At 38.2% G+C, this 16,110-nt stretch overlaps 1 protein-coding gene across 2 annotated transcripts in view; it reads left to right on the top strand.

Moving 5' to 3' along the window:
* Positions 1-16,110, top strand: part of SRBD1 (S1 RNA binding domain 1) — a 125,389-nt gene that overhangs the window by 62,320 nt on the left and 46,959 nt on the right. For both annotated transcript variants that reach the window (XM_061367203.1, XM_061367204.1), the window contains one exon: positions 10,390-10,472. In XM_061367203.1, the coding sequence (XP_061223187.1) occupies positions 10,390-10,472 (83 nt within the window). The remainder of the gene's footprint in view (positions 1-10,389; positions 10,473-16,110) is intronic.

Raw genomic sequence — 16,110 nt, 5'->3', positions numbered from 1 at the left:
TATTTACTTGGCTGGACAGTTTTGTTTTAGTGATTTGTGTGTGTGTGTGTTATTCTATCCCAGTTTATTCTATTCATATTCTATTCTATTCTTCCTCTTTCCTGAGCTACCATCAGTGTAACACTTTATATTTCACCTCTGATTACCTTTTATTCATGGCAGCTTTAAGTAGGAGTTTTTCACTGTAACTCATCCATAAGATCTTCTGGATTACTTTGTGGTCTCTGTGGTTGAGACTTGCTTCTGCCTCTTTTTTAATGGAAGGCCTGGATGCGAGTTCCCTTTTGAAGTAGTTGTAAGTAGCAGTTCACTGAGCACAATACTTTGCCTTGCAAGTTTGCCCGTGATTCTCCCCCTGTCATTAGTTGTCTTTCATTATCAGATTGGTTGAGAAGACTGTATTGATGTAATATTCTTTGCATGGGTAAAAGAAGAAAAGCTAAACTCAGTGTTGACAAGCATTCCTCCTTTAAATGGATGAACTCCATGATGATCAGTGCTGGTTTTGGTTGCTGTCACTGGGACTGTGAACTCTGGAGTTAAATGGTTTCCCAAAGGCTGATACCTTGTTTATTGTACATCCACCCTGTCCTATATAGTTTTGCTCGAGGGCTTATTTTCTTGTGTAGAACCTGTATTGCTGATGAAAATTAGGCTTCTAAGGTGAGAAATAAAATGAGTCTGTGCAGGTGTCAGTGTAGACAATGCAGCACTTTGTTCTTTCTCTCAAGATAATGCTTCTCCACTTCTGCAGGTCTTTGCTGTTGCAAATGCTTGCTGGCTTGAGCAAGGTTAGCTAGCCTAAATGGGAAGACTGTGGAGGGGTAGGTGAAGTATATAGAAAGTGTAAGCACATGCAACTCATGCTGAAGGATTGACACAGAAATATGGGGTTCATGTACTTCCTGGATGCCTGGAAACTTTCTAAGGGATGGTCAACTAGTGATGGTTTAGTTGTTGTCCTTAGTGCAAGCAGAATAAAGGATGCACTGACTGTTCGGCGTGTGCTCAGATCGGATTGTTTTAGTTGTGCTGCTTCTCCACTTCTGGAAGTGGATACCATGATGAAGTGGATGTCGCTTAATGACTCCAAGAACCAGAGGGAACTGCTGAATTCTGGTGAAACAGTGGCCTGATGGTGGAGAACTGCTATGAGGCAGTAGTCATGCTGGGATTTTACCCTGGTTTCAATATACACTCGATTATATTAAATGAGAAATGCCTTCATTTCATTAAATTGATGAATTACCTTTCATTTTGAGATGACTGCTCTAACAAATAAGCGATCTCTTTCACTATTTAAGAAGAAAAATAATGTACTTCAGTGAACTGATTTATAAAAATGCAGACAAACCTGAATATGTAGAATTCCTTAAACACAGGATAAGGTGGGAAAGGGGTTTATGTCTTTTCAGACATCATATTTGTGTAATTACTTGTTCGAGGAGGTCTCTCGCTAAGCCTTTCCAATTTATTTCCACACCTTAATGCAATCATAAGTGTCTGGTTTTTAATCTGCAGCTCTGTGTTCAGCTGCTGAAACAAGAGCAACATACTTGGCCTTGTCTAATGCAGCACCTCCAAGAAATGCTTTCCTCTTAGACATGAAAGGCCTGGGGTTCTCTAGCAAGACCTCATAGTTGTGTTACCCACTTAAAGAAGCAACAAATGTAGATAAATTATTCCCTAAAGTTACCTTTTTTTGCAAGGATTTGGAGTACTAAATGGGCAAGCATGTGTGCCGTGCTCCATTGCACAGGTATGATTTAGTATAGAAACTGTGTTGCTTCTAAAGGGTGATTTCTGAGGATAAAGAAGGATCTGAGAGAGCAAAAGGTCACACAGCACAGCGTGCTTTAACATTGTCAAATCCCATCTGCTTGTCTCCTCTCCACAGGGCAGAACGCATTGCATTATTGAACACTCAAAAGTTCAGCACACCACTTGCACTTTTCCTGGCAAAAGAAAGCCTTATAGGCTTTGGGGGCTTGTTAGGACTTTGTTGTGCTACAGGGTTCTGCTCCTGAGGGTGCTGTTAGAGATGTACACTTCAGAGCTGTCATTCTGGCCAGCAAGTAGAAGGTAGAGACAAGAAAAAATGTAATTTCTTTTGACTTTATCTTAAGGAAAGTAAACCAATTCAATGATTAGATGTGTGGGACGTAGTGCCTCGATGTCTACTTGAGCTAATTTCTTCATCTTCTTAAAAGAGCACCATTCCCCCTTGGCTACTGAGGAGAGAAGGTCATTTTGCAGAAACTTTATTGGACGGAAGTCCTATGGTTAAACCATTTGCACTGCTTTCTAAGCAGAAGCTTTCTTCTACAGCTAATCCTAGAGGATTGGTGCAAGTTCCACCGCAAGTTTCCAGAAACAGTTAGAAGAAAGGAAAGCAAGTGCTGAATTCTTAAGCATTAAAACACTTTGCCAGCCCATTTAGTCAGGTTGTGTGCAATTACAGTAGTACAAAATGAACTTGTATTCCGTCTTTCATCTGCTGCATTCTGCAGCACCTGAGAATAAGTTGGAAGGGCAAAAATGCAGTGGTTGGAAACAGAATAGATGAACAGCAGTAACAGGAAAAGAGAGGCTTGTTTCTTCTCTCCTCATAGGACCCAGTTCCTACTAATGAGCAGAAGCTCATCTCACGGTGTGGGCTGGGCTGTACAGTTTAAACAGGATTTATAGGGTATCCATGGATAACTAAAAAACCCAGTCTTTAAGTGCAGATAGCCTGAAAATGCCTGGGACTCCCACAGCTGTGCATAGACATGTGTGCCTGCATCAGGATTTTTGAGAGGGAAAAATAGGTTTGATTTCCCAAAACCAGTGGCATGGGTTGTTACACAGGTGATGGAGATGTTTGTCATCTTCACTTTCTTACTGTGCTGGACAAGAATCTAACATTTTCTGATCTTTACAAACTTTATGGCCAGGTGTGAGAAGTGGTGTGTAATTATTAACATCCTGCTCATCAGCACTGTATTTCCTCTGGAGCTGTCGAGTGTAGTGGTAGGCTGGAGTAGAGGAGTTTGATCATTGTGATCTGCAAGATCAAGACCCATTTAGATTCCCTTAGTCTTCTGCCTTGTTGCAGAATTAAAACAGGAGATTATGTTCTCCTTTTGTCTGGTTGTTTTGAATGCTTTCACTATGCTAAGAGAGTAGTGTGTGTGTGTGTATCTGAACTGAGCATTATTCTCTGCGCACCTGTGTGTGATTACACTTCTTTGCATGCTTTGTGGAAAGATGTGACGTTCACTCTGCTTTCCTTTCATATACCTGTTTCTTATATCCCCGATGTATCTGAGTTCAGGAGATGGACTTGCCTTTTATTTAAAGAGCATCATTTTCTACACTTCGGAACAAACTGAAAATACCCTACCAGTTGTGTCTAAAACCAGTCTCCAGAAGCATAGCAATAGTCCCTGCTCTGATAAAGCCAGTTTCCCTTAGCATTAAAGAATTATGAGAACTATTTTCTTCCCTTCCTCTGGATGTAACTCTGTGCTGTTGTGTGTTTGTGTGTTTTCCTTAGAAGGTTTTATTCCTTTTTTTGAAGCGTGGAGTCAGAGGAAAAGAAGAGTACAAGGATGCTCTTCAACTCGAGGAGTTTTGGTATGCTTTTAATACAGCGATATGCGTTAACTCGCCAAAGCTGCTTTTCCTACTGTAGGCTTAAGAAAGGACATTCTGGTCATTTGTAGAGCTTAATTTCTGTTGTTGATATAAATGAATAACCCTTGTAAGTACAGAACTTCAAGTAATTTTCTTACGTTTAGTAGCATCAGTAATCAGTGGCACAGTGATGCAGTTAAAACCAGTACCGGTGGTCTGGATGTGAAAACCATAATGATGATGTGTTACCTTTTAGGCTGAACAGATGGGGAAAGATTTTATTTATTTAATTAGTTATTTTCTGAACTTATACCATCTTTTAACTCATTTTTGTGATGGAAAAATCACATCAGGCTTCAATTAAACAATTATATGTCTCCTATCTCACGTGGGATAAAAACCCCTGCTACTATCCTGTGATACAGAAATTATTAATACTTACAAAAATGGTTTTGAGAGTGTTTCTAGAAAAAAACAGTGACTTAAAAAAAGCTGCATTGTAACGTTCACTTGTCAGTTTTCTCCTTGAATGTATTTCTTAGTTCCTTTTTGTATTCCAGCCATCTCTTCTAAAGATTTTGTAGTAAATAAATAGAGCATTGTCACTCATTATTTCATTAATCTTAGGCAAATAACAGATTATCAGTTTTATGGAGTTAAAAGTAAACTAAAATGTAACCTTTTTAAAACAAAAACCTGCTCACTTGCCACAGAAGAATTTTGGATGAAATGCAGCTGTTGAGCAGTTGCTTAAAATAAATTGCATACTTTAAACCCACCAAGAAGATATATGAGGATTCAAAACTCTGTCACAAATCCTGACCTACTGAGAAAGAATGCTTAATGAAAAGACTACTGTACGTTTCACTGTATCCTTTGCAAGGAGGGTGAAATTCAGGTCAACAGGATAGAAAGCTTCCAGGACTCAGGAAACCTGAACAATCGATCACTGAGTAAACATTATTGCAGATACTTGTGGAGGGTAATTGATCTTGAGCACAATAATAGGCTTTATAAAAGGATTTAAATAGGTGGTAATGTTTCCATATCTAGCCTGGTATGATATATTGATAGTAATTACATACGAATTTGTGAGTCTCTGATTACCTTAATATGTTACTTCTTTATTTCATTGACACGAAAGTTTCAACCCAGACTTTTAAGTTGCAAAGGTTCATTCATTTAAAATAGTAGGGGGATGAGTTACTTGGATGCTATAGCAGCATGTCTCAGCAAGAAGGAGATACTGAGGGTTGGTGTCCCTGTCCGTAGCGGGGGGGTTGGAACTAGATGATCTTAAGGTCCTTTCCAACCCTAACTATTCTACGATTCTATGATTCTATAATAAAAATGCAGAATGTTCTTATTTAAGACAAAATTGAGGTTGAACTAATCCCAGCCTAATAGTTTGTGGTTGCCATATAGTTATTTGTAAAGCTATCCGCTGTATTCACATCTGGAAGCTTCACATTGTCTCAAAACACAAACAAATGCTCCCACTCATATGAAGTGGCTAAGCTGTCAGTTATTGACTGGCACATGTTTTTTATCCTTGTATAAAGACCGGAGTGTTTAAAGGAAGGAATGCCATCATCTAGGACTTCTGGCCAAAAACCATTTTTCTGCTTGCAGTAGGAAGCAGCATTTGAATGCTACTGTAACTGAAAGAAATGGAGATATTTTTTTTCCTTTTTCACCCATATTGATTCCTGGCAGTCTCTTGTGCTGCGTTTGGCAGAACTCTGTATGTTCATTTTCACTCTTTCCCTATCTACAACCATTAAGCTTTTGCTTCATGGTGTGGCTCTTACACAGAGGAATGCAAAAGGGGAACCATTTAATATGTGATTGCCTGAACGCAGAAGCTGGCAGGCTGCCCCTGAGACAGGCACCATACTTGAAACTATAAAAAACAGTTGTGTGGTTGACAAGATTTCTAGCTGCCCTTGCACACTAAAGAGTGTGTGTGTCTGATTTGGGCCATGATGATGCTTCAGTTTTATTCCGTTACTGAAGGGAGGCAGGTAGCCTAATTAAGAAGTTAGCGCTAATTCTGGGGTTTTTAGGGCTGGTAGCTGATGGGAGCCTTGTATATATATACCATCTAGAGGAATAAATGGAAGCGTGCTATATTGGTTTTGCCCCTCACTGTTGAGGGCGGGCAGTTTTCTTCATCTTTTGTCTGAAAAGATTTAACCTGAAAACTATTATCAGTGTTGCAGAGTGGAAACTCTCTCCTTTTTAACCCCTGTGAAAAATGATATCACTTGCAGTAGAAAGTACTAGTAAAAACAAAGTTGTGTGACATGTATATGTGGGGAAAATAGTCTTAAATTTGTCAGTTTGGAATTAAGAGAGATTTGATCTTTTTAAGACAGGAGTAGCCAGGTAGTTAAGTATGTTTGCAAGTTCATGAGGGCACATCTGCTCATTAGCCATTATGGAACAAAACATTAATATAATTCCTTATTTTTTATGAAGATCAGACAATTCTTACGGAGGCTTTTTGACTACCGTGCTGTCATTGCACTTCATTGCTGACAGGCAAACATACCTATCTGGTGGGTTTGTCCTGTTAAATAACCAAAGCATGGAGTGAATTGAGAACACTAAACAGTTAAATCTCCTCTCTTACAAAATAGCAGAAACTGTCCTAATGACAAGACAGGATTTCAGGAAATATGTTTTCTGTAACCTTCATTTCTCATTGCATTTGGAGGAGAAGTTTGTCTACATTAAAGTCAGAGGACCACCTAGGCCATCCTGTCCCCCCAAGCTTTAAAATTTTACATGGATTTAGTGCATGGCAGCACAATATGTTACTGTCATTCCAAGTATTACAATAATGTTTTCTTCTTAATTGACAACTTGAAGCTTTGCATCTATCCAGTGTGGAATTCTTGTGGTATTCTAAGAGGGTCATGTCATCCTGATCGTAATACCCTGTTTAATATTGAACAGAGGGGGGAGTTTTTTCATGTTGTACTTAGACTACCATGTTTTAAGAATGACATCTCAAGCATTTCATGTTTGGCTTTGCTGGTTACTTTTGAGAAATCTGTTGTTATGTCTTTGCCCTGCATGCCATCGTGTAATTTGTTTTATATTTGCTTGAGCAAAAGTGATGCATGCCTTAATAACTGTAGAAGTGCAAATGTGTTACCGGTTTCATTGTCAGTCTTCTAAAAATACATGGTTTCTAGCCATTCCTGAAGTGTGCTTTAAGCATATAAACAGGTAGTTTTAAGCAATACCTGTATCAGTGTAAAATAGTTTCCTATAAGAAAAAAACCTTCTGAAATGTGTTGATTTAATTTTTAAGGGGAAGATGTAAGGCCACCAGGTTTTGCTGTCTCTGGTCTGTGGTAGCATACCTTGCATTTCCGCAGAGCCCTCTTGGTACGAGCAGAGCAATCTTCTGCTTGTATTGTGAAAGTCCAGCCACATGGACCAAATCGACAGAGCAAAGCCTCATTGCCCCCTAAAAAAGATCTCTGTATTGCAGTGTGCTAGTACTGTAACAAAGAAAAAGTGGGTTTGCCCGGACAAGAGACAGAAATGTTGACCTTGGCTGAATTTGTGCCTAGAGACAATGAGGACAACTTTTACCTCTTCACTATTGTGCTCTCTTATTTTGAATATTAAAAAGTTCTGGAGTAAAACTGCAGCTTTAGTGGGAATTCTGCACATCAACTGTCCTGCTGGTATTCGCTCTAGGAGCCGCATCCCTTAAATTGTATAACGGACTGTTAGTTGATCTTTGCGCTTTGATAGTGTAACTATTAGGCCTGATCCAGGAAAGCACTTACATGTCTATATAATGTTATGTATGGGAATAGTTTTGCTGGTTCTGGTGGGAAAACCGACATGCATCTGTGCTGAAGTGCTTTGCTGGATCGGGTCCTACGCCTCCGCTGGAAGCCTCCTAGGGATATGACGGCATTGACAACCTAGCTATTATGACAAGAAGAGTCTAAATTTTACTTTTTAATTGAAGGCTCCCAAGAGAAGGTTATGCTTGGAAAATTCCTGTATCAACCTATCTGCATAGTTGCCTGTTTTTAAAAGATGTAATAAAAGGAGATGTGGACAGGGAGAGACATTTGCTTTCAGCTTATCTAAAATGTAACTTTTGAAATGTGTTTTGCCATTAAGTGGAGCTAAAAGAAACTGAGTTAAAGAAAACTTGCTGAAAGACAAGTATAGAATCTATACATAGACATAAAAGCATTCAATACATTGCTGTAAATGTCTTTTGGTTTGGATAAATACTTTCATTGGTGTTTTGTTCCACTTCTGTTTGTGAAGTGAGGGGTGATAGGTACCACTAGTATTTCAATGTAATTAATATGAATTACTGTTACAGGAAAGCATTTCTGCAGTAACCTATACTCATGTAACTGATAACCAATGTACTTACACTGGTTAGCCTTTTGTGATCTTTTCTTTCTTGACAAGAAGGCATATGTGATTGCTTTTGAATTGAGAACTTCTCTATCAGAGAAGCAGCCATATCAGATGTCACCAGCACAGGGCTTTCTGAGCCTAGCTAGCAAACTGCCATTGTCAGCATATGTTGAAATGGATAATAAAGGATATGAAAAGTCTTGCATGACCAAGTGGTGAACTTCATGTTAACTGTGCATTTAGCAGTGCAAATTTTTAGAAGTGAAATCTCTAATGCTGCATTTAATCGATGAACTGTGTAGTTGTGGTCTGGGGAGCCTGCATAGCTGATAAATCATAGAATCAACCGGGTTGGGAAAGATCATCAAAGATGATCCTTAGGGAACTGGAGCCCCTTTGATACAGTAAGTCAGGAGAACTGTGAGTTCAGACTGGAGAAGAGGCTGCTCAGGGGGATCTAACGAATGTGTATAAATATGGGATGGGAGGAATGAAGAAGAGAGGCTTAGTATTCTCAGTCATGCCCACTTTAAGGACAAGAGGCAATCGGTGTAGTTTGGAACATAGCAAATTCCATCTAAACACAGCAAAACACTTACTGTCTGGATGGTAAAACACTGGAATGGATTGGTCAGGCAGGTTGTAGAGTCCCCATCCATGGAGGTACTCAAAACCCAACTGTTTGTGATCCTGGGCAACCCTAGCAGACCCTGTTTCAGCTGGGATGTTAGACAAGATGATGTCTTGTCCTCGAATGGTCTGTCCAACCTAAGCAATGCTGATTCTTTAAACATGCTTAGGTATTTATATTTATATAAATATATATATTTTTTTATATTATATTTATATCTTATATAGATAATGCAATCACAGCCATGCTCATGATTTTTATACATGTGAATGTATAAAATCAGCTATTGACTACTGGAGATACCTCCAATTTTCCTACTTGAACATTATGTATTGTTGACCAAACCACTGTGCGTGTATCTATCTATAATCACTCCTGACTCCTGTCTGTTGTTCCTTTCACCCTCTTTTGATCTGCTTAAAAAGGAACTTAAATGTAAAATAAATGTTAGGAAATATTTCTTGAAGTGACTGGTGCCAGCTGTGGGGCTGATGGTGGAGATAGATAGCTTATAAAGGATCACAGCTTTCTTCTGTCCCACCCCATTTCTCTTACTCTTGCACAAGTGCACATGGTAAGAAAAGCAGTCTTTGCAACAAGGCCTGGCTTTGGTTTTTTCTTGTTTTGTTGTTGTTGTTGTTTTGGGTTTTTTGAAATATTTTTTGTTGCTGTATTTTGTGGGTTTTTTGCTTTTTGGGTTTGGGCTTTGGTTTTGTGTGGATTTTGGGGTTTTTTTGGGTGGGTTTTTTGTTTGGTTTTGTTTGTTTGCTTGAAAGATGTTTGGTCCTTTTTGAGAAGTATCTCCAGGCACTCCTGTTCTCCATCAGTGTTTACTTCACTAGATGGAATGAGTGTTGTAAGAGCTGCTAAGCCAGCTAACCTGTTTTATCTTTAGTCAGGAGAAAAAAGCTAATAAATGTAATAGTGGTAGTGTAGAACTTCTCTAGTTTAATACACGTGGGAGGGAGCACAGTCGCAAATACTGAATGCAACCCAATATCTGCAGAATTAAACCAAGGCTGAGAATTGGCGTTTGCAAATAAGGTTGGGGTTTTTTTCTGAGATTTCAGTAATTAAAGGATTTCTTAATTAATATAAGCTTAAAAAATGCAGTCTTGATTGAATATTTGGATTTGAGAGACCAAGTGTTCTTGCCATGTGCTTTTAATGGCACCAGAAATGTTGGGAATAGCTTTTATTTATTTTTTTTTAGACATGGTTGTAACAATGATAGCAAATTGATGTGTTTTGGTATGCAGTTCGGTAAACTCTAAGAACCGTTTTCCAAGTGAACACTGAATCTTATCCTTGAATTAGATAAATATATATGTAAGTATATAATACATACCTTGATGAAATACTGTATCAGATAAACGAGTCTGTGAACAGTTACTCCATTCTTTTTTAAAATGTTTATTTGTTTCTACAGGTCTGTGATTTAAGGTTCAAGGATATTTCTGAGTTTAATTTTTAATGTTCCATGTATTATTAGTAAAGGTACAAGGGAAATGCTTAGTGTACACAGTCTATTTATTATCACTGTGCCCTGAAAAGACTTTTTTTAAATGTCAGAATTACAGTTTGAAATCTCCTTAGATCTTTGCTTGAATTATTCCATTAAAAGGCAAAATAAGACATGAAATGTGTAGGAGACTTTAAAAAAAACTGAAACATTCACATGATTCTGATTTTTCAAATAAAACCCATAGTTGTTTTCTACTTCTATTTTTCAGTTTCCATAGCTAGACGTGTCCAAGACCCATTAGCTGAACTAGTGAAAATTGAGCCCAAACACATAGGAGTTGGAATGTATCAGGTAAGATAATATGTATTATTTAATCTTAAGTAATCTATCATGATACAGAGCAACACCAAGATGCTGCTTTATAATTGTCAACTAGTTACGTGTCCTTTAAAAAGACATTTGTAGAGTTGATAGAATGGTAGTAAATACTAGAAGACATAAACTGCCTCTTTTTTTAATCTCTGCTTTTAACGATTGTGATTGAGACTGAAATAGCTGTAGCCAGACGTATAGTCTATTAAAAACATCAAATCAGACAGGTAACCTGATCTGTAAAGCTTTCTCTTTTTTTGTATTGTTACAGCAATGGGGTTTTAGCTCTTTGTGTAAAATACAATGAGATATCGATCCTCCATTTAGAAGCCATTAATTTGTGCTATTAGGTGCATTCCTTCTTAGAAGTATGTAATAAAAGCATCTGGTTTGAAGTTTTTCATTTACTGAAGCTGAATTGGAAAATTTGACCACTCATACATTTTTGTAGGTTATTTCTGAGAAGTAACTCCTACCTTCAAAGTGTCTTTACAAAGTGAATGGTATTGGGAAGTGGTACATAAGTCATTTTACAGCATAGTGGCATTGATTCAAGAAAGCATTTATGCATGTGCTTAAGTTCCCAGATAGATAAGTAAAAAAAGGAAAAAATCAGCATGGTGTTTTGTCTGTGCATTCGATTCTCTAGAATGTAAGTAATTAAATTTGAAAGGCTGGAGCAGAATTCAGAATAGAAAGCATGGAACCGTCTGGATCTGTGCTTTTGGGACAGCGCATGAGAGTTACAATTGGATAGGATGCAATTCTTAGCCTAGAATCCTTTACTGCTACAGAAAAGTCCTATGAAAAATTTCAAAGAAGGGTATATATACCCTGTTTTATTTGAAAGAGCCCAGGTCTGCGTTTTAGTTGGTTAAGGCAGTGCTCAGTACTGCTTTTGCAAGACCTACTTCTGTTGCCATAGACTATAAAATATACTCATGTTGCTTGCTAACTGAAAAGCTTAGCGATATAACTAACCTATATAATTAATCTTTCAGTATGAATGGTACCGAGGAAAATTATATTGAAGGGCTGAATACTGTATGTTTCTTTAATGTATACGTCCAGTTTTCATGCTTTAATGATGGAGGCTATAAATCAGGGGGTGGGCATCTGGCAAAAAGAGGAGCTTCAATCTGAAGCATAGCTGGTTTCCTCACTTGTGGAGACCCACTGCTTTTATTCGTAGCAATAGCAGAGATAAAAACAAGAATGGAAAATGGTACAAATACTTGTTGGGCCTTGCTTTAAGGAAAAATAAGTGTTTTAACACAAAAATCAACCTCAACACATTGAGAAGAAGGTGGTTTTTTAAACAAAATTTTTTAAAACCGATTCCAATAACTGATATAATCCCTCAGGTAAGGAGAACATCAGGTACAGAATTTTATACTATCCCATACAATTTGAAATGTTTTATGACATTTTCATTTATAATCTAAGTTGCTTGCTATAGCGTTTTTAATTAATTTCTGGGATAAAATATGTAATGTGTAGTCTAGATGAAAGATGTACCAGGCTTTTCGCAAAGGTGGTTGCTTTCTTAGCTCACTGTAAGTGTAAACCTATTCCTTTAACACCCTGAAACTGATATTTAAGAATCTGACAAATACAAGTTTTGCCCTTTTTGTCCTGAAGGACAGGGAGAGATTAGTCCTTCACTCAGTCTCTGCCTCTTTAGGCAGAGGCAGGCTGGGACTGTAAGCTGCTGGCAGTGACTGTGGAAGCCATATAGCACAATAAGTATAGTTGTTTCTTGAGGAATGGTTGCATACTCACTGCATGTTGGTCAAAGCATGAGCTCCCTAAAGGGGTGCTCCTGCTTTTTTTGCTACTCCTGCCCAAGTACCCCAATCCTATTCTGCTGCTGGTAATGGCTATATGATATCTTGTGTTGGCCTAAAGGAGGGGTGGCAATGCATAGCTTTGGGAAGAGTGGAGCTGGGGCTAGTGTTTTCACAGCAGCCTGAGTTTTGATGGACTTAGGACATGGCCTTTCCATCAGTGTAAGATAGCCAGAGGGCCCAGTCTACTTGAAAGGCAGTGGCAGAGACATTAATTTTTCTGTCTCTTCTGGGAGTCTTTTCCTCAGAGGTTAACTATACTGGTGAAGCAGAACTTGCCCATTTGAAGGCTGTAGCTTTTGTTATGGAACTGTGGCATGGGAACATTGTATGTTCAGCTGAGTGACCCCCTTAGCCAGGAGCTGCTACTGCTATCAGTAGCACTAAAGGAAAGTCGAGTGGTTGTGTGTGTGTTGAATTTGCTGCACACAGTATGAGCTTTCTCAATGTCTGTGGAGTGTGTGTGGGCTTCCCCAAGAGTACTCTGCAAAGGGGCTGCATCTTCTGTAGCTGCTGCTTCCATGGGATTTTGGATTCCTCCCATCTGGCCTCTTGGTACTTGACATGCATATTTGTGAGGATATTACTGCTTTCTGATTTTTCTAGTGCAAGATCACCTAGCAAATCTGATCATTTGGATACTTTAAGTATGGAAATACAGGTTTCCAGGTAGCTGGACATCTCTGTAAATTGTGCCTCATCACTTGGAGTTTGTGTTTAGTTATTTTAGATGACCAAAAAAAAAACCCTGAAACTTGTACTTGACCACCTGCTTTTATTCTCATTTCAAGTTAGGACTCAGATTGTGCACTACCAAGAAAATCAGGTTTGTCAGACTAAAATAAACAGGCCCCGGATCTCCTAACAGGTACTTCCTTAAACAAAGAGAAGCACAATCTGATTTATTAGGGCCTCTCTCAGACTAAATTCCAGTTGCCTGAAGGTCCTTGTCTTCCTTCATCTTTATCTCATTAGGAAAATTGTTCTTTCCTCCCAGACAGGAACCTAGCCAAAATTAATTTATCACCTTCAGGCCATATTACTATGATTTCTTCTGTAGTTGTACATGAAGATGATGCACAGGCTCTGTCTGATACAGAATATGTTTGCCTTGCCACCTCCCCATGCCAGTTCAAAGCTAAATTCCTATAGGGGAAGAAGCAGTTAGTGGCCCAAGACTTTAGAAAACTGCAAACTGAACTTTGGCTGATGAATTACCACAACAGTTGTAATGATCTTGGAAGATGTAGATAAGAGCTGAGAACAAAGCTGCTTCACAAAGATTGCGGTTAGGGAATTGAATTCCAGAGCAAAGAAAATGAATGGAAAGTAAAAAAAGATGCCTAAAGAAGAAAAAAGAATTCTTTCCCCTCAAATAAAACCCCAGCTTTTCATAGGAGAGGAAAACAGCATTAGCATAAACACTGTGTCTGCTAGTCCCTGTCAAAGATAAATAGCCTCAAGTGAAAGGAGAATTAAATTAACAAACTTTTTAAAAGTCAAAACCTGAATCCATATTATAAGGCAGAGAAAGGAGAAATAATGCTAATGGGCTATGTTGAGTTTGGTTGGTTTTCTGCTGTTCATTTCATATGCAAAAGCCCTAGATGCAAAAAAAAAAGTAATGTCTAGGGAAAGAGCTAGCTTGGGCTCAAACTCACTTGTTAGCCTAAGAACAAAATGCGTAGCTTGTTTTGAAGGATCAGAATTTTTGATGAGTCATGAATAACATAAAAAATTGGGCACAGTATCTGATCTTGAGAAAGCAACTTCCTTGTCTTTATGAGTTTCGGAGCACAAAGACCTCTGTGACATATTTTTGTACATGGTAACATCTTCACTCTTTAACACATTTGGAAAATTAACATCCCAAAAGAATACTTAGGTTTTAACCTCTGAAGTGGGAAGATGCTTGATTCCAGATGTGGCCAGGGTATTCTCTGTCAAATAAATAGAATCTGTAAACAATACTCTTTAGTAGCAATTCCTTTAGGGAAAAAAATTGGCTGAGCAAATTCCTGCTTCATGTACTATACAATGTTTGGAAGGCCCTGATCAAAGGAGAGCTTCAATAAAGCCCAGTCAGAATGCCTAATGATAATGCTATTTGGAAATGCCTGTTCTGTCCCTCTTGTCCTTTTTCCTCCCTGTGTTCCTCTCACTAAAGTGTGTCAATTTTGCATTTGATTATCACCTATAGGACATTGTATTATTTCGGTTGCAATTTGATATGCCTTTCAGGCTTGGGTCTTTCCCCCAAAAGATGGGTATGTTTTATTAAATGTCAGTGCATGCAGCTTTAGGGAACGTTTTTTTAATCAGATATGTTTCCTTCTGAATTGAACCAGTTCTGTCTTAATTATAGTACTGCAGATATAAACCAGTTTAAAACTTATAGCCAGCTGGTTAATAAATAGTGAGACGGCTCACTCAAGTCTTACCTCAGTTCCTGTTGGAAAGGAAGGAGGTTTTTCCCTTGCTCAAGAAGGCCATGTAAAATGCTTTCTGCCATCGGAGGTCATCCCTGCTTGGGTCCTTCCTCCCCTGCTTTGGTGCCAAACCATACTCATGTTGATGAGGGGGAACTGATTGGCAGTGGTGGAAGGGTGTTACCTGCCTCTCCTGCACATGGCTAAAACTGTATGCAGCCCCTTTAGTTTGTTGCCTTCTTTAATCATCATCTTCCTCCCTCAATATATGTGCATGGCATCACTACTTTCAAGTCTTTCTAAATCTCCAGTTGGGTGTCTGTGTGACAGGATAGGTATTAGAACGGTGTGTTATTAACCTCATTTTTAACAGTAGTATCACTTATAAATTTTATTATTCTGAAAGCCTGTTATGCATATTATTTACTAGGGGCAAACTGTGTATTTACAGTCCTATTACATATTATATAACTTAAATTATATAATTTTATGTACTTTTAAGTAAAAGTTAATACAACTTAACTATTATATAACTTAATAGTTACCACATTTGGAGATACTTGGAAGGTGAACTCTAGCAACATTTCAGAAACGCAGGGATCAAAGGGACCTCAAGGTTGTCTCTAAGAGTACAGCTGGGTCACCCTGACACAACTGTAGGCTGAACAAGTGTACACCTTATTTCTGTTTCTTGCCTTTCCGTCAAGAGCTGGTTTGTCCTTAGCACTGCAGCATCTTCTTGGGAAACTCAGGCAAAGGTAATTTGGTAGATTTATTTAAGCTGTTGCGAGGCTTAACAAGCGTTAGATATATTTCTTTAATATCTAAACCAATATTTTGTGTAAACTATATGTTGCATTGTTTCTCTTCTAGTGGAAACTTTAAAATTAGCGTTTAAATAGGAAGCTGCTATCAAAATCTATGAGTTAGTGATTGCAAAGAAGAGTTGTTATATTCAACATTGGCCATTGCAAAGAATCATTGTGTGCTTTAAGAAAGTCTGTCTTCATTTTTCCATAAAATAAATGCACAGTTTTTCATGGCAAAATATAAAAGACTTTGTATTCTCCTTGCTGTCTGATTTTGGTTATATATCCTTTGTGTAGAGTGCTTTTAATAACATCGACCAAAGTATTGAAGCTGGCTGATTTTTTCAGTCAGAAATGTGCATTTTTCACCGAATGTTTAAGAACTTTATTTCGCTTTTCTTGGGGAGGGGGGGTTAATTGACCCATAGGGTTTATGAGTAGTTAGGTGTGTTACTTGGATAGCGTAAGAGAATCACTCATGCATGATGTGAGAATATGATGACATACGATGTGCAAGAGCGTCTTTTTTAAA

Source organism: Neopsephotus bourkii, unplaced genomic scaffold (assembly GCF_033783945.1).
Source record: "Neopsephotus bourkii isolate Nb327-2 ecotype Australia unplaced genomic scaffold, CSIRO-AGI_Nbou_v1 NB_1373, whole genome shotgun sequence".
Classification (NCBI taxonomy): domain Eukaryota; kingdom Metazoa; phylum Chordata; class Aves; order Psittaciformes; family Psittacidae; genus Neopsephotus; species Neopsephotus bourkii.
The sequence above is the reverse complement of the archived record's forward strand: the minus strand, read 5'-3'. Positions and strand labels throughout refer to the sequence as shown.